The sequence below is a fragment of the Carassius carassius genome, chromosome 39 (genome assembly GCF_963082965.1).
Source record: "Carassius carassius chromosome 39, fCarCar2.1, whole genome shotgun sequence".
NCBI lineage: Eukaryota > Metazoa > Chordata > Actinopteri > Cypriniformes > Cyprinidae > Carassius > Carassius carassius.
In genome coordinates, this window is record NC_081793.1 from 10,254,290 (window position 1) to 10,274,301 (window position 20,012).

The following is a 20,012-nucleotide window of genomic DNA, read 5'->3' on the forward strand; positions in this document are numbered from 1 at the left end:
CACAGACACTTATTTAACTGAACAGAGATGACATCATTGAATTCAATGATGAACTGCCTTTAACTATCATTTTGCATTATTGATACACTGTTTTCCTAATGAATGTTGTTCAGTTGCTTTGACGCAATGTATTTTGTTTAAAGCGCTATATAAATAAAGGTGACTTGACTTGACTGTGGTTGTCCTCTGCTCCGCCCTGATGGGCTTCTGTCCCATCTGCTCAGCTGTGGTGGTCCTCTGCTCCGCCCTAGTGGGCTTCTGTCTTGTCTGCTTGGCTGTGGTGGTCCTCTGCTCTGCCCTGGTGGGCTTCAGTCTCATCTGCTCCGCCCTGGTTGGCTCCAGGAAGCCCAGGAAGGGTTCCAGTTCCGCCTGCTCCACCCTGGCTTCCAGCCTCTCCACTTCCATGTGGCCCTGGCCCTCTGTCCCTCCCCCTGTTCCACCTCTGCTCCACCGCCCTCCTAGACTGTATGGAGCATCTGGAAGCCGCTCCTTGTGGGGGGAGGGGGGGGTGTTATGTCAAGATCATTAGCTGGAGTGCCCATAAGCTCTAATAGAGGGCACTCCACTCCGGACTCTGCATTGTTTTTTCCATCCCATTTCCATTCAAACTCCATTTCCCATCCTGCCTCACTCCGGGGACTTATTGCACACACACACCTGCATCTAATTTCACACCTGCATCTGATTACACACCTGCAGCTAATACACACACACACCCATATAAGCCGCACACTCATGCCAACTCACTGCAAAGTCTTGTTTATCCTGTCTAGCATTTACAAAAATTTTCCCTGGTGTTTGTTCTTCCCGTGTCTGATCTTGGATTTCGACTCTGATTCTCCGCTGCCTGCCCTGATCTCTGCTTGGTTCTGTTTTGATTCTGGTTACCCCTATAACATACCTGACGCCATTCCTGAATTCTGCCTGTCTGACCATTCTTTAATAAAGCACTGTAATTGGATCCAAATGACTCTGACCCTCTTTGTAACATCAGGATTTTCAGTTTAGAACTTCTGAGTACACTAATGCTTAGTGCTTCTGATGAAATGAAGCTAAAACAAGCTCATATATGCTGAATAACCCCTCTCAGTGAGAGAAAGTTGCTTTTTATAATGTTAAGTGCAAATGCTGCATGAAAGATCTTCTGACTAATGATCTAAAGTGGGGTTTTTTTGTAATGCAAAAAGACAGTTTTTAACTGTGTGTAACTCTACCACAAGTCTCTATGTCAACTTTCTATTTTGTAGATATAAAGTAAGCACACTCAACCAAAATGACACAATACCTGTTCTGAACTTGGCAAGGGTCTTGACATCTCAGAAACTGCTTCTGTGTTCATCTGTAAAAGAGACAGTGAGTGCACATAAACACTGATGTCAAATATTTGCTCAAGCTAAAGGAGGAAACAAATACTGTGATATGTATTAAAAAAGATATATTAAAAAAGAGCCTTTTGAAAAGTGTTGCTTTATGCCGGACATCTGCTTCTGCATTTTCCGGTACAGAATTTAACCATGCAAAGCTAATGACCAAGCCTTACTGATGTTACTGACAACACACTGCACTGAAAGGACAGAGTGGTTTAACAGGACATTATGACAGTTATATGCCCACTGTTCACTAATCATTTACACACTACAACGTCCTGACAAACCTTTCTGTCCTTGCAATACAGTGTGTTTTCTGGTTCACATGGTGTAACTACAATGACTATGATTACACTACAACGTCCTGACAAACCTTTCTGTCCTTGCAATGCAGTGTGTTTTCTAGTTCACATGGTGTAATTAAACTTTTTCTGTTTTGGTACCTGTGTGATTCTTCATATCCATAAACAGAGAGAAGTAGATATGACCACAATGTTCGTCTGCAGAAGCAAGTGGTTTTATTCATTAACCGCTAAAGCAACAAACCTTACATACCACAGCTTTAATGTGTTAGAAGTTCTATGCACATTAGGGGTTGCACGACTACTGATTTCTACTAGTCAATTTTTTTTTTTTAAATACTCAATTTACTTGACTACTTGTGGTTCATGCTACTGTAAAAAATGTTAATTTTAACATTTTAATAAAAAAAATATGGTGAAAATTGATTTCTTTTTAGTCTATGGACAGCATATTTTTTTTTATTTCCTATGTAATGAAAGTATATATCCTGAAATCCATCTGAAATTATTTATCTTGTGTGTAAACAAAATGAAAAAATAATTTTGCACCTGGCTTTTTCATATGTTCTTATTTATCTACCGTAAATATATGCAAAATTGTGAATATTTAATGAGATAATGCCTACTTTGAATAATTAAACATCCCAATTTTTAAAAACTTGTAATACATTGTTTTTATATACTTGTGGGAAGTTTCATGGTGAAATCTACGTATTCTAAAAAAAATAAAAATCCCTATTCACCTGTAGTGTCTCGCTTAATGTAAACATATTTTTTCTCAGAGATATATCTAATGATGCTTTCTTGTCTGTTCTACAGATTATTTGCTGTTCTACATATAAACTCTTTTATACATAGAAAACAAAGGCACTTTTAAGAGCCACTCTTTCAATCTCTGTCTCTATCACTCTGTTTTTCTCTAGTTTTCTCTCTCTCTCTCTCTCTCTCTCTCTCTCTCTCTCTCTCTCTCTCTCTCTCTCTCTCACACACACACACACACACACACACACACACACACACACACACTCACATCTTCATATCTGTATTGTGTGTCTATATTGTCTGTATTTTTGTATTGTATCTGTGCACCATGTCGGAAAACCATTCAATGGGGCCATATGGCTGCTGAAATAAGCAAGGCTCTTCTCCGTGAGGCCAGGGTGAGAAATTTTGAAAAACATCCATGTATATGAAAATCACTATTGGTGTTACATATTGTTTGTTTGTTGTAGTTGGTGTTCAGGCATGGTATTCTAGACATTTAATGTACATTGGAAAAGTATAGTATTTTATATTTTTTAGTTTTTGATTTGTGTTTTTTATTGTTAATTACTTTGGAAAAAAGCGTTCATCAAACATAACCATAAGTTAGTCTGATATTCTATCAGAAAACATTAGTATTTTATTTTTATTTTACATAGGCTGCAATGGTAATGGAAAGCCATGTCCCTCAAAAAAGAAAGAGGACAAAGAGAAAGAGGGCAGTCACAAGCACAGAGGCCACAAGTCACAGACATAAGAAACATCAAAAAGCAGAACGCTGTGCATTAGGTTTGTTGTTTCTAGCACTGTTGTGGTAGTTTAATAATGATAATTATCTAAATGTTGGTGAGTGAAAAGATGGTTTGAGCTCACTGAGCCAGATGTATGATGGATTTTTTTGAATTTTCTGGACTAAAATATATGATGCTTTAAGACCCTAATAGAATAGATAACCAAATGTATTGGCCTTTACAACTTCTGAAGGTCAGTTGAACACAGTGTCTGAGGAAGTCCCTCATATAGAAGAGGAGTTGACTTCAAGTATTGGTGAGAATGCCTATTTTATACTTATGACTGCATTTCCTATTCCTCAACTTTTCTAATGACCTTGCTAAACTTTTTCTTGATTCATTCTTGTTCATGTCTCACAATTCTTCTCAACTAACTACATTTAAAGTGGTTTATGTTTGTATTTTTTTTGTTGTAGAGAGAACGTTTTGACAAAATGTTAATGCCATATCAAATACTACAATGAATGTATAATGGTCAGTTGAGTTGAAAAAATTGATTCTGTGATACAAATGTTTAATGTGTTTCTTTTTTCACAGGACGATATGATTTCTGTTTGCCCCATAAAGTTTGTCCTACCTGCCTTGTGGAATGGACCCCAGGGGTGAAAGAGCTGCCAAACTGCTGACAAACTGCCAGACACTATATAGTTCTGACGTCTTCGAAACTTTTGCTCACATAGAAGTATCGGCTCCTTCGATGTCAATCCCCAACATTATCGGTTCAAAAAATCAAGGGGGTATGTTCATATATATAACACAGGCATTAATGTCAATATCAAAACCACAGCATTATTATAGAAATAGTTCCATGTAGAGTAATGTTTGGTCAGTTAAAAGTGAATTTTTTGTGATCAATTTGAATGGACAGGAATGAGGAACCCTCTCTGTACAAGGGGTTATTTCTGGCCATAGATGAGGATGTATCAGCCTTTCCCAACAATGTCAGAGGCAGCAGCATGACAAGAGTATGTCTAATATTACATATTAAGACAGTATATCTACTGCTCATTTTCAGATAAATGTATCAGAGTGATGTTTAATTTCCTTATGGGAAGTAAAGTAAATTAATCCCCTTAGATTTTTTTTCCCAAGAAGATTGTTTTAAAGCTCAGTTAGTCACATATATAGAGACTGATGGGGAAATGTGTGTGTGGGGGAGAGAGAGAGAGAAAGAGAAAGTGCGTGTGTGCAAATGGAATTAAGCTTTGAATAGAGGGTTTTGATTAGCTTTGTTTTCCACAGGTCTTATTGTGTAATTTGATCATTAACTATATTGTCCTCCTGTGTATCAGACAAGGGATATTGCTGTGAGGACTGAACCACTACCGTGGCGAGGTCTTCACCTACCCAATGATTTTACAGATGGAATCGTTAGAGAGGGCCAATGTCACTTTCTTCTGCATGGATGTTGTCTGCAAGTAATTTTTCTCTTGTCATATTGAAACTCTGTCAACCTACTGTACATAAATGACGAGTGCCTGTTGGTTAATGCCTACTAATATTGTGCTTCTTTTTAGGTACTGGCCATACCTAAGCCAAGTGACTGAAGAATCAGAGATCTTCAAGCGCTGATGGAAATGAGGCCATTTCTCAGTGTGATGCATGCCAAAGCTCATAAGAAAGACACTCTTCCTCTTCTCTATCAGCTGTCCGGCAGCTAACTCTGCCTCCTCAGCAATGTCTAAAAGAATCTTCTCCACAGTCAGTAATCAATACGCTAATTTTCTTAAAAACTGTTTTAAGTTTTTTTCGGGTTGGACAATTAATACAGGAGAGATGCTAGAAATCTCTATATTGTTAATTTTTCATTTCATTACTCTTTATGAATGTTTTTTTTTTTGTTTTGTTTTTTCTTCTGAGAAGCTCAAAAATTATGGTTCTTTGGTAATTGCTATATTGTTTAGGTTTATCTTCTGATAGTGAGCAAAAAGCCCCGCTCATGACATGCAAGAAAAAAAAAAAAAGAGATCATGTCCATGATTTACTAATTCATTCCCTCAATGTACTAACGTGCGCACGATTACTTTTACATTTCATCGATTTGCTAAATCGTATACACAATTTACTAATTCGTTCTCTTGATTTATAAATAGTGTACACGATTTTGCAATACGAGGGAATGAAATAGAAAATTGTGCGCAGGAATTAGCCTACATTTTTTCCTGCATGGTGTTTAATTAAAGCACATCACCACCAGACATTTATACCAGGAGCCTCATATACGATGCTCAGGAAACAGTTTTACTTTGTTTCGGAAAAAAAGTTCAGTATCTGCTGAATTGTTTCATATCTACTTATCATGTATTTATTTGTTGCACCAAATTATGTAGAGTTGTATCAATAAGTGTCCTGATAATTATTTATAATTTTCACTGATAACATCATTAACTATCCCCATCCTTAATAAGACAAACATTTTCGATTGTTTATATTGTGTAATCTATGAATTGATGTGTTTAGTTTTCTGTGCTCATGACTTAGTAACACTTTGCATGGTTAAAGAACTGGTGCAATGTTCAAAATGTTGATGTGCAATGTTCAAAATGCTGAATAAATGTTGATTTGTGAGTGAATGCAGTGTGTTTTTGTCTATTTTATATTAGAATTGAATGTTTTTTTATTGGTTTGCATTTCATGTATTTAATGAATGTATTTGCTATGAATCCCCTATAATTAGATTACAATTAGATTTCATAAGGTTTATTTTTTACAACAGAGATGGATTGAGTTTATTAGTTCTTTATGTATTTCAAGGTATGGTGAGGTGAAAATACGTTGATTGATTTATTCGTTGCTGCGACAAATATGATCCGGTAATGTCACGTCCTCACAACGTGCCAGTTTGGTCATTAGGACGTACTCATCACGTCCCAGCGACGTTCCACTATAACGTCGCCATGGAATCGACGTAACTGTGTTAGCTGGGATAAAATGTCATAAAATTTATGGACTGTCTCTTCCAGTAGTAAATGTACCACAGAGTAAATGTACCACGTTTACTCAGACAAACGGTTTTTCCATCTTTTTCTTTAACTTTATGCCACTCGTCCGCCCTATTAACGCAGTTAGGCTATTTGTCGTTAAATACCGTTATTTTTACGTGACGTAATTTGGTCTAAAGGATCAGCCTATCTATCCTTTTCAGATAAGCTCATTAATTTTTTAGGGGCTGTGATGTTAACATTAGCTACTTTAAAATAAACTATGAATCCAATTATTATCAATATTGTAAGTTATACTTTATTTAAAAATTAACGCGCCTTCTCACAGGCTTGGCTGTGAGCGCGCGCGTGTCCCTTAACCTCTGCACGAGCGCGACGGTGCCGTCATCACTGTGGGCGCGAGACCCCATTTAGCGTGAATGTGTGCAGTTTTTGTAACTTTGCGCAAAACTCCGCTTCCAGAGGTGCACGACCTCGAGCTTATTCTGGCCGAACAACCAGCACCCAGTTTGCACTTACATTAAAAAAAAATAAAAATAAAGTTTTGAAAATAAAGGTCCATGTTTAATAATGTTTATGAAATTTAATTTTTATTGGTTTTCTTTATAGCCTACATAACAAAACCAGAACAAACAATAAATACATAAATACACTGTATACAAAACACACAAACAAAATAAAAACTAATTAAATAAATAATAATAATAATAATAATTATTATTATTATTATTATTATTATTATTATTATAGTTATTAAAATTCAGGCATGGATCTATCATATATATCCTTTGAAGTAACAGTGTAAATAAATTTCTCCGACTTTAACGTATATGTGATTTCAGTTCACTTTATGCCTCTTTTCTGTGCTTTCCAGACCCTGCCCTACAGACAAATAGCATGATGTCATCTCAGAAGGTAGGTTTGTCTTGCAAAAAAGGTTTTCAAATTTACAGCATATTGCTGCCATGCCAGAAAAAGGGATCGATTTCATAGCAATGTGATAAGTTAAATGTTATATCAAGATGTTTTTTTTACCTTATAATGTGGCGTGAAAGATCACTGTATTTGACTCAAAATGAATGATCTTATTTCCACATCGCAGCGTTCCCCGGTGCGGTCTGTGGCGATGGAGCTGAATCTGTTGATATCGATGGCTCGAGAATCAATTATTCTCTCGTGCAGGGCTGCTTCACTGCATTATGTGAGAAAGCGGTGTTCTTTATAAAAGCACTTCAGAAATAGTTGAAATTGTTTCTATTAGGACTCATGGGATATTATAAAAATATAAAATATAAATAATCCAAACTATAATAATAACTATGGTCTGGTCTACATATTTTTAAATGCAATCATGTATAACAATAACATCATAATAATGGTCCATGTTTATGTGCTTTTTGTTTTCCATTTTTGTTCGGTGGAGCTGTGAACTATTGTTCTTGTAAAATATTTCCTGCATTTGAGACTCACATTTATTTTGTTACCTTTTTTTCTCTTCTAGGTGCTTGTGCCAAACAATTTCCGAAACACACAGATAAGGAAATTGATACATATATAGGGGAAACCCTCAAACATGCACCTCACCGTGCCAAGGGGTTTTGCACTATGTGGGTGGAGTATGTGTGTTTTGAGTATGAGTTCATCCATCACAGCGTCACCCGTATGGATCAGCAGCAGGAGAGTATTGTCAACACCGGATGCGCTGTCCAAGCGCTGGTGACACAGGTGTCTGAGCTTACCCAGCAAATCCACCAGCTGACCTCTCCCGCTGCGCCACCCGCACTGCCCGCCCCCCGGGACCTCTACGATGACCAGTACCGGCCCGGTAGTAAATTTGAGGCTAATATCGGGTGGGATCTCCGCCGGGAAGTGCTCAACAACATCATCGACTCTCCTTCCAGTGAAACTGCGGTGGGGCAACAACACTCACACCTGTCACGCCCTTCTGGATTATGGAGCCGAAGGTAATTTTATTGACACTGACCTTGCACGTCACCTGAACCTTCCTGTCCTTCCCTTGTCCCATCCACATCAGTGCACTCAATGGCCAGGAACTGCCACATGTCACCCAGACCACTGAAACCATAACTCTGCTCACCTCAGGCAACAACAACGAAACCCTATCCTTACTCCTTATGGACTCCCCTGTAGCACCCATCGTTTTAGGTCATCCCTGTTTGGTCAAGCAGAATCCACGAGTGGATTGGGGTTCCAACACTGCCACCTTGTGGAGTGAAAATTGTCATGAGTCTTGTCTGGAGTCTGCTTGTCCTACAGTGTCTGTTTCTGTCTTTCAGGAGGAGACCATGGTTTTGTCAAACGTGCCCGCGGAGTACCTGGACCTGAAGGAAGTGTTCAGTAAGTCCCGTGCTGCTTCTCTCCCTCCGCATCGTCCCTATGACTGTGCCATAGACTTAGTTCCAGGTAAGTCTCCGCCTAAAGGCAAGCTTTACTCTCTTTCCATTCCGGAGAGGGAGGCCATAGAGAAATACATTTCTGATTCCTTGGCATCGGGGTTCATCCGCCCTTCCTCTTCTCCAGTGGGGGCGGGATTCTTTTTTGTTGGTAAGAAGGATGGTTCTCTGCGACCTTGTATTGATTACCGAGAGCTGAACAACATCACAGTAAAGAATACCTATCCTTTGCCATTGATGTTTTCAGCGTTCGAGAGGTTACAGAGAGCATCCATCTTCACAAAATTGGATTTACGTAACGCTTATCATTTGGTCCGCATCAGGAAGGGGGATGAGTGGAAAACCGCCTTTAACACCCCTAGAGAGCATTTTGAATATTTGGTGATGCCGTTCGGGCTCTCCAACTCGCCAGGAGTTTTCCAAGCACTCGTGAATGATATGTTGAGAGACATGAAATATCAGTTTATATATGTTTACCTGGATGACATACTGATTTTTTCTTCATCTCTCCAGCAACATGTGCAACACGTCAGACGAGTGCTCCAGCAATTACTTGAGAATGGTCTTTTTGTCAAGGCGGAGAAATGCTTATTCCATGCACAGTCTGTTCCCTTCCTAGGATACATCGTCTCGTCTGAGGGAATACGTATGGATCCTGACAAAGTTAAGGCTGTGATATATTGGCCAAGTCCAGATTCCCGTAAGGCCCTACAGTGGTTTCTGGGGTTCGCCAATTTTTATCAACGTTTCATTCGTAATTTCAGCCAACTAGTCCCACCTCTGACCGCCTTGACCTCCCCCAGTAGTCCGTTCAGGTGGTCTAATACAGCCGAGACGGTATTTTCCAACCTCAAGCCGCTTTGTTTTGACTCCCATCTTAATAGCCCCTGATCCCACATGTCAGTTCGTGGTGGAGGTCGATGCATCAGAGGTAGGAGTAGGTGCAGTTCTTTCCCAACGTGCTGCCTCAGACGACAAGATGCATCCTTGCACGTTTTTTTCACATCGTTTATCTGCTGCTGAGCGTAATTATGACATTGGTAACAGAGAATTGTTGGCCATCAAATTAGCATTAGAGGAGTGGCATCACTGGTTGGAGGGGTCAGGGGTACCTTTCATTGTCTGGACCGATCATAAGAACTCAGAATACATTAGAACTGCTTAAAGACTCAATTCCAGGCAGGCTAGGGGGGCTCTGTCGTACCGCCCGGGTTCCAAAAACGTCAAACCTGATTCTTTGTCATGTCTTTTTGATCCTTCCGAACGCCCGGTGACTCCTGAGTGCATTTTACCTGAGAATATAGTCGTCTCATCACTCATATGGGAGGTCAAATCGAAGGTCAAAACGGCCTTAGAAGCGGTAACGCCTCCGCACGGGTGCCCACCGAATCGTTTATTTGTGCCGGAGGAGTTACGGTCCAACATTATTCAGTGGGGTCACTGCTCTAATGTAGCTTGTCATCCAGGAATAAGCCGCACCAAGGGTTTAGTAAAGCAACGATTCTGGTGGCCACTGATGGCTCGCGACATTCATGATTTTGTTTTGGCTTGCTCAGCTTGCGCCAGTGGTAAGTCGTCTAACCGACCTCTGGATGGGCTTCTTCAACCAGTGTCTGTCCCTTCGAGACCCTGGTCCCATATCGCTCTAGATTTCGTTACCGCCCTCCCGCCCTCTAATGGAATGACAGTCGTTTTGACCATAGTGGACCGATTCTCGAAGGCGGCACATTTCATTCCCTTGCCCAAATTACCTACAGCCATGGAGACAGTGGTCACTGTTATTGATTACGTCTTTCGGCTACATGGCCTCCCTGTAGACGTGGTTTCTGACAGGGGATCCCAATTTATAGCCAAATTTTGGAAAGAATTTTGCAAATTGTTAGGAGCGACGGTTAGTCTGTCTTCGGGTTATCACCCTCAGAGTAACGGTCAGTCTGAGCGAGCCAAGCAAGATTTAGAGAGAAGGTTGCGATGTTTAGTCTCCAAGAATCCTTCTTCCTTGAGCCAACAACTCTCTATGGTTGAGTACGCTCATAACTCGTTACCAGTGTCAGCCACGGGCCTCTCTCCATTTCAGTGTAGCATAGGTTACCAGCCACCTGTTTTTCTTAGTCTGGAATCTGAAGTCGCGGTCCCCTCCACTCACGCATTTGTCCAGCGGTGCCAAGAGAAACTGCTCCAAGTGAGGGAGCGCACTAAGGCCAAGGCCGATCTCCACCAGTCGAAGCCTCCCGTATATATCGTGGGTCAAAAAGTGTGGCTTTCTACTAACAACATTCCGCTCCATTCTGTTTCTAATAAATTAGCTCCCAAATTTATTGGCCCGTTTCCTGTCACCAAAATCATTAGTCCGGTGACAGTCCGCCTCAAACTTCCTCCGGCGTACAGGAGGATTCATCCCGCCTTCCATGTGTCCAAAATTAAGCCTGTGTTTTATTCATGCATTAATCCGCCTACCCCAGTTCCCCCACCGCCGCGACTCGTAGATGGGGAGCCAGCTTATTCGGTTAATCGGATTCTGGACTCAAAACGGAGGGGACGAGGATTCCAGTACTTGGTGGACTGGGAAGGTTACGGTCCAGAGGAGAGGAGTTGGGTACCTGCTAGGGACATACTGGATCACTCCCTGATTGATGAATACAATCAACAGGTAGGCCCGTCTGGGAACTCCAGGAGGCGTTCCTAGAGGGGAGGGTACTGTCATGGTTGGTAAACCATGATCTCGGGTTTTGCACTATGTGGGTGGAGTATGTGTGTTTTGCGTCAGCACTGATTGTTTCAAGTGGGCTTCTCCGCTAATTGTTCATCATCACCAGCTGCCACTCATTACCCTTCCCCATATATTGCCCTGTCTAGCGTCTTGTGTTTATCAAAGCGTTGTTAGTCATTCCATGTCTCATGTTCTGCCTTCCTTGTGTTTGTTTCTCGTAGTTGGATTTTCCTGACTTCCCGGAACCCCGTCCACTCCATCTCATCCCTGGATCACACCACTTACCTTCACGGCTCTTCCCCCGCAGTTCCTGTGTCACACTCTCCTGCTGCCCACTCACCATCACACCCCGGATCATCTGTGAGATCTGCCTCTTCCTGGACTGTACATTCCCTTCAAGATCACCTGTCTTCGTGTTTATTGTTTGCATTCTATTATTAAATACCATAACTCGCACTTGCTTCCTCCTATTCATTTTACCATTCGTTACAGGTGGTCGCGACACCTGTAAGTTGTTTTATTCAATGAGATCTCTCTCTCTCTCTCTCTCTCTCTATAAATACATACGTATATTTATATGTATGTATATATATATATTCTCTAGAATAACGCAACTGTTTTGATTTTTGTACTTGGTACTTATAAACAAAGTGAAGTTAAAAGTAATTAAAAAGTCGTTTAAGTGATTGGTAAATATAATGTTTTAATTTTTTTCAGGCAGCAGAAGAAGAACCTCGGGCACCTCCTGAAAATGGAGACAGTGACTGACACACATGCACACGCATGCACACACACACACACACACACACACACACACACAGTACATATTTAATATAAATAATTGTTTTTGTTACTTGTTGTTCAGCATTTACTGAACATAAAATGAATATAAATCTTTGTTCTTGTTGTTATTACAGTTTCCTAATATATGGAAAAACGTATAGCCTATTTTTTTATTGACTGTGTTTGCTTTTGTTTCTATACGCTTCCTATGCATGACCACATTCAATGTATAATAATAATAATAATTTACATCTATTCACTTAGCTGACGCTTTTATCCAAAGCGACTTACAATTGCCACATATGTCAGAGGTCGCACACCTCTGGAGCAACTAGGGGTTAAGTGTCTTACTCAGGGACACATTAGTGTCTCACAGTGGATTCGAACCCGGGTCTCTCACATCAAAGACATGTGTCTTATCCACTGCGCTAGCACCACCCCAATTAATCTGTTTTTGTTCAGACGAAATAAATAAATAAATGACTGATTTTATCTTTGAATGTGTTAAACGTGCATGCTTATTCCTGATTAAGGTTCTTAAGGAACAAGTGTTTTTTTGGATAACATTCTAGTTTGGCTCCCTACTGGTCCTTGAGACCAGTGGGGATGTTCTGAGAAAGTTCTGGGAACATCATATTTCCAAATAAAACATGGTTCCATTAACGTTCTGATAACATCCTGAATGTTCTGTGAAGGTCCGCAAAATAACGTCCTCCGACCCTTTAAAGAACTCCACATCATGACCATCTCTGAACGTTCCCGGGACGTTACTAGGCGACGTCCTTGACACCAGTGGGGACGTTCTGAGAACATCCTGGGAACGTAAGATTTCTAGCTGGGTATCTTCCCTCAAAAATTAAGCATGCACACACTACAGGATTTGAACATCGTGGCACATCACACACTGCAAGATATTATTAAGATTATCATGCCACAGTGAGCGCCTCACGTGATCTCACACAGCAGATCGTCACTGATTTTTTTTTTAAGCGTGCTAGCTTTGTGTACTCGGTGTGGGTACACGATCCGTTCAACCTGCATGATCCGTTCTACGCATGCATAGCAGACTAGAAAACGCACATGCGCAAATGATAATTCTGACACTACACGATCCGTTCCACGCATGCACATATTTGAACCGCGAGACTTCAATTCACTCACAGCTAAATAAAATGGAGTTCAAATGCACCTAAAGCTGGTTTGCCAACAGCCATAAAACGTCATAGAAGAAGAAGAAGAAAATGGAGTTCAGTGGAAGAAATGAGAAGTTTGCCCTTTACAATGGCGTTAGGCAATATTTGGTTGACGGGTTATATGCAAATTTTGTTATAAGAAAGTGAGTGTGGGAATTTGAAATAATATTAGCTAGGGCTGGGTACGATCCTTTTCAGGTACCGACCGAATTGCCTCAATACTACTGGAAAATGACTTCTTGTTCGGTACCAGATTTCGATACCTAAAGAGTTAACTCGTCAACATCAGTGCTTAAACAAATACATAAAAAATGCACAACGACACACCTAAAACATACTCGTACTCATATTTAGGCACACACACACACACACACTAAAGATGTGGAAAAGTCGATCAAAAGTGTGGCTACATTTCTCCAGGCTCGATGCCAACAGTGCGCGATGCAGTATTTGCAGTAAAATAATTACTCCAAAGACTGGTACCACGACAGATATGATGAAGACCTTGACAGTGCACGGAGTAAATATAAGAGCAGAAAGTTGTTCCGTCTTCGACTGGTAAATGAAAAGATACCTTGTTGATCACGCTGACATTATATTGCAATAAATCAAAAATGTGTTGGTTTGTCAGAATTATTTTTTTTTTTCCAGTAAGGAAAAGTGATCAAAATCGTGAACTTAAAACGTGTAATGTTACAAAAGATTTCTGTTAAAAAAAATGCTGTTCTTTTGAAATTCTTATTCATCAAAGAATCATGAAAACATTTATCATAGTTTCCAAAATATTAAGTAGCAAACTGTTTTCATATTTCTAATGGAAATGTGACACTGAAGTAATGATTTTGAAAATTCAGCTTTGACATCACAGGAATAAATAACATTTTGAAATATATTCAAATAAGATTTTAAATTATAATACTATTTCACAATGTTACAAGTTTTACTGTATTTTTGATCAAACAAATTCAGCTTTGGTGATCATGAGCTCTTTAAAAAGAAATTTGCACTAGCTAAGGAGCATGAGTCACACTGAAAAAATAAAACCAAAGTTTTCTGATGTAATGTGTTATGTAATCTTGTTAAAAATGGATTTCATAAAATTGGTATCAAAAAAAGTATCGTTCAGGAACCAGTATCGAACTCAAGGTACCCAGCCCTAGTATTAGCATTGTTTTAATTAACACGTGTGAGCATGTTAGTAACGTTCCATCTAGTCAGACATAGTAACCCCCAACATTTTTCACCACACTTGTTTGCATCCCTGAACAAAGACACATGCACATAAGTGTTGTATTGTAATACCAAACAAAGCAGCAAAATCATTATGTAAAAACATTGTTTGTCTATCACAGAAAGTAAATTATTCTACACTGGCCCCAGTGCACAATTCATGAGTCTGGTTGCGCTGTCTGATGAGCAGAGGCGGGCTGTCCTGGAGGAGTGCCACAACAACCCTGGCACAGGGAACCATGGGGGCGTGAGGGCGACCATGGACAGGGTTGTTGTGGGGTACTACTGGGATAACATAAAGGCAAATGTGGCAGATTGGGTACATTTTTGGAACTTTCATGGAATTTAACACTATGGCTCTCAGGCAATGAATTGATTTAATGGCTTTGTTTGACTTCAGATAATTATTTGTTTAAATAATAAATGTATCCATCAGCTCAAAAGCTGTCACAGATGCCAAAAGAATGATCCCATAAAGACTGTGTCTCCTGCCCTTCACCCTATTAAGGTAGAGCATATCCTTGGTGTACCACTTGAAGCAACAAATTAGGTGATGTGGTAATATTACATATCTCTACAGGTGAAAGAGCCGTGGGAGGTGGTCGGTATGGACCTCATTGGACCACTGAAAAAAACCATGAAAGACCATCAATACGTCCTCACGGTGATGGAGCTCTTCACGAAGTGGGTTATCGCTGAGCCTTTGAAGTATTGCTCCAGCACTGAGGTGGCTGAGGCACTTGTATCAAAGCTCTACACATTTGGTATGGTCCGGAAAATCATCACTGACAGGGGCCGTGCATTTGTTAGGGAGGTATGTGTCCTTATTACCCTCTCCCTTCACACAGGACATATGACATCACAATTCATGCTATTTTAAGCGGTCATTGGTAATTTCTGAGATCAATAAATATTGAAAATAACCATTTGTTTAAATTTTGTACAGCTTAATGCACACATATTTGCGGCGCTGAACATCAAGCATGCCATCACAAGTGCATACCATGCCCAGTCAAACGGCCAAGTAAGTGTGCCATCTTGACATCCCACAAAACAGTAAAGTCAACTTAAGCCAATGTAATACTAAAGTGCATGTAATATTTACATTCTATGTTGAAGGATGAGAGAACTAATCAAAATATAAAGAGGACTCTCAGAAAATATGTTAATCAGCACCATGATGATTGGGACATCCACCTGCAGGCCATAGTTTATGGAACAAACACTGCAAAACAAGTTATTATTCAAAATGACTAGATAACGTATATTGCATACATGTTTTAAGAGTTTTATTTTGTGATTTGATGCAAAACATTTTGTTTTCGATTTAGAAATCCACCAAGTACAGCCCGTACTTTTTAATGTACAATAGGCACCCGTCTACCACAGGCATTAAATGTCTGTGAGACAGACGCTGCCTTTGAATTGGCAGACCCAGAGGAGGAGCTGGAGCTAAAACTAACTGGACTCAATGAAACGGTTTGTTCAGAGTTGTGTGGATGGCTTCTTCAATTTGAATAAGAATGTTTGCATAGTAATATATTCTTATCTTCAAGGTACGGGAAAACATTGAAAAGGCACAGGGGAAACAAAAAAAGGCTTTTGATGCAAAGAAAAGCAAAGGGGTTCGCCAGTGCTCACTTAAGGCAGGGGACGAGGTCCTAATTGGGGAGCCCAAAAAGAAGGTGAAGAAGGGAAATTGTTTGCAGGATCTCCACCAAGGGCCATTCACCCTCACATCCCTGACAGAGAAGGGTGTGGCAAGTGTGGCTATGTTAGGGAAAATACAGAAAGTTAATGTTGCGCAGCTAAGGCCCTACTTTCGGCCACATGGTATTGTAATAATCCTATTTGGTGACATAACAAATATAAACATGACACTTGACAATGACGATTAGTATTTACTTTCCTGTTGTGTAGATTATGGCCATGAATCTGAGGGCAGTCAAAACGATGCAGAAGACATTGGACTGGTGAACCACCAGTATGCCAATAAAGGTCCAATGTGGTCCAAGAGGTTGTGCCCTCAGCAAGAACAAGTGGTGAGTGCCAAACTAAACCGGAAAAATTCACGTGCACAGCTTGTTGGTGTGCTTTAAATAATAAATTGCTGTTCTGGATGGTCCAGTTTGTCTTCAAAGGGAGGACTTTTGGAGCCTGGGGCTAGATGAACAGGTGGAGAGCAATGTAAGTGGATATTGCTGTAAAGAGTTTGGATGGTTCTAATGCTTTTATTGTAATTATGGAAAACATTCTGTGCTTTCAGATTGGGAATGCGTGCTTCAGGCTGGTAGAGGAGGCAGCCAGGAGACATGTATGTATTTGTATTTAACTTGATGACTTACACATAAATTTGTGCAAAAGTACACTCACTTTTGTTGCCAGCTGTTTAGACGTTAATGGCTGTATGTAGAGTTATTTTCAGAGAACAATAAATCTATACTGCATAACAAACTGTACACTGACTATCTTAAGATGCATCAAAGTTTCATTTCTATAGTGCTGCCCCGTGAAAATATATAACAGAATATTTGCTAAAATGTGAGGGGGGGCGGGTACTTACTTTTGTGAGATATTTATATGAAATGCAGACATACAATTTTATTCGGGGAATGGATGTCCACATTGCTGACCTATTTGAAGTCCCTAAATGGAAACTAAGGGAACCTAGCCGGTAAGTTGCATAATGTGTTGACAAGTACAGCAGATACACCTCTTGAAGTGAAGATATGTCCAAGGAGATCTGAACATAGTTTTTTTTTTTTTTTTTCATAGGACAATGTGGAATCTAAAGACATCATCATTTTGCCAGCATGGTCTAGGGGGTCACAAACAGCAAGCCACTACATGCTTTGTGTACAGTTAAATTGTTTTTTAGTTTTTCCTCTATTTTTAAACCAGTTGGTGCCCTTATAGCTGACATTAATAGGGTATGTTCTTCACAGGTGTTATTAGTTGCTAAGAAGGAGGCTATTTTTCTGGACTCATTATGTCCAAATGCGTTTGGAGATGAGAAATACCGAACCATATTTAGATTTGAAATGCATAAGCAGAGGACATTAGCAAGGTTTGACCTGTAACCGATTAAGGCTAACAGAGAACAGAAAGTGCGTTTTCTACAATTTTTTTTTTCCAGTTAAGACTGAACAGCACTCTAAAAATCTTCAATCTGATGACACTGTGTAACAGCCTTAACAAATACAGATCAAACTGAGTGAAATGGACTGATATCCTGTTCAGGCAAAGCCTGGTTCTCTGGTTTCAGGTATGAGTAAGAGCCTTGTTCTCTGGCTTCAGGTTTGAGTAAGAGCCTTGTTCTCTGGCTTCAGGTTTGAGTAAGAGCCTTGTTCTCTGGCTTCAGGTTTGAGGAAAAGCCTTGTTCTCTGGCTTTAGGATTGAGGAAAAGCCTTGTTCTATGGATTTAGTTTTGCATAATTTTTTTCCAGACAACTTGCAGGAGCAGTGGCTAATGGACCGTGGGTGGAGAAGATGGGCAAAGATTTTGATGTAACTTTGCTTACTATGTAATTTTGCCATTTCATTTTGCTCAGCGGACATTATATACGGTTGTCAACATCAAATCTGAGTAACTGTATATTACGTTTCAGCCATTTCCAGTTCAGTCAGATGGACAGAGCTGTGGGATATTCATGCTTATGGTAAACTTATACTATTTCTACTTGTTTTTTCCTGTTTGATTCCTAAATCTCCATAATCATTATTTTTCTCTTTAACAGTATGCCCTCTGCATCTGTACTGGTGCCATGTTTCACTTTTTGGATGTAAGTTGTAGTTTATGGAATGCATGTATCCAAGAATGTTAAAAAACAAGCAATGCAAGACTCCAATATTACATGTGTATTACAGACTAACATACCATCTATTCGTAAGTGGTGGTGTCTCCAGATTCTGGAGAAATTCTCGATCGCAAGGTAGGACACATTTCAAGCAGTGAAACACTGCCCTGCCTTACAATTATGCTGGATTAAACGTATAATACTTTTGAATAGGCATGGGCAGAACTTTGGGCAGCGCTTTGCCTTCTGGACAGAGGAGGCAGAACAGCTGATGGCAGGCACCCTACCACCTATTTATAGGATTTATCGATCCCAAATAGTCAAGGTATGGCCAAACTAACCAGACAACCATTTTCACGTATGCATTCTATATACTGTAGGTAGGTCTAAAAAAATGAATATTGTGGAAAAGTGTGTGAATTAATGAATTAAATGTAAAACTTGAAACTGATGCGTTATTTAGATTTATACAACATGTTACATCATGTGATATATTCAAAAATAGAAGATCGTAACAAACATTTCAAGTCAAGTGGGTCAAATGTACACCAATAATGCGATTCTTTTATACACTGCTGTCACGTTATCTATTACATTAGCAATTAATAGCCTAATGAAAATACAATAATAATATACAAACCATAACTCATAATAACTATTTTATTTAGGCTGAAAAGATGTCTTTAGGCCCCTTTTGAAACACCCAAAACATCTTATGTTGTAGTGTAGTCTTAATTTATGATATTTTACTTTATCATAGGAGGAACAGGTAGAAGTGGAGGAGCTGCCCCTCACATTGAAACATATGTACCAGGCAAAATACATTGTGAGGAACAGTGTTGGGCTTTTCACTGGCCAGATGCAAGAACCAACATACATGTTGATGGATCATGATGACCAAAGGGAAGCATGGAGGGTGCTGGAGTCAATGCAGTGTGATACCATGGAGCCTTTCACGTTCATTTTTGAAAAAATCAAGGTCATGGAAACCTTTGTGATTATTTGCAAAGACACCCTCAACCTGAGAGTAAATGCTGGAGTTGGGCTGCACAGTCACCCACACTCTGTGTGAGTGTGAGAGAGAGCGAGAGAGAGAGAAAGAGATTTTGTGTGTGTGTGTGTGTGTGTGTGTGTGTGTGTGTGAGAGAGAGAGAGAGTGTGTGTCTGTGTGTGTAAGAAAGAGGAAGTGTGTGTGTGTGTGTGTGTGTGTGTGTGTGTGTGTGTGTGTGTGAGATAGAGAGAGAGAGAGAGGGAGTGTGTGTGAGAGAGAGAGAGGGAGTGTGTGTGTGAGAGAGAGGGAGTGTGTGTGTGAGAGGGAGTGTGTGTGTGAGAGAGAGAGTGTGTGTGTGTGTGTGTGTGTGAGAGAGAGAGATGGAGGGTGTGTGCGATGGGGAGAGAGAGAGGGAGGGTGTGTGTGAGACAGAGAGGGAGTGTGTGTGTGTGTGTGTGTGTGAGAGAGAGAGAGAGAGAGAGAGAGTGTGTGTGTGTGTGTGAGAGGAAGTGTTTGTGTGTGAGAGGAAGTGTGTGTGTGTGAGAGAGAGAGGGTGTGTGTGTGTGTGAGAGGGAATGTGTGTGTGTGTGTGTGTGTGAGGGGGAGAGAGAGAGAGTGTGTGTGAGGGGGAGAGAGAGAGTGTGTGTGAGGGGGAGAGAGAGCGTGTGTGTGAGAGAGAGATGGAGAGAAAGAGATAGTGTGTGTGTGAGAGAGAAAGAGGGAGAGAGAA

General features: G+C 40.2%; 1 protein-coding gene across 1 annotated transcript; it reads left to right on the forward strand.

Moving 5' to 3' along the window:
- The first annotated feature begins 17,754 nt into the window (after positions 1–17,754).
- LOC132121023 (uncharacterized) lies at positions 17,755–19,448 on the forward strand. Its single transcript, XM_059530216.1, has 6 exons — positions 17,755–18,001; positions 18,103–18,153; positions 18,232–18,276; positions 18,362–18,426; positions 18,505–18,616; positions 19,052–19,448. Exons 1-6 carry the CDS (start codon positions 17,984–17,986, stop codon positions 19,361–19,363), a joined length of 603 nt encoding a protein of 200 aa, XP_059386199.1. The 5' UTR covers positions 17,755–17,983; the 3' UTR covers positions 19,364–19,448.
- Positions 19,449–20,012: the final 564 nt, after the last annotated feature.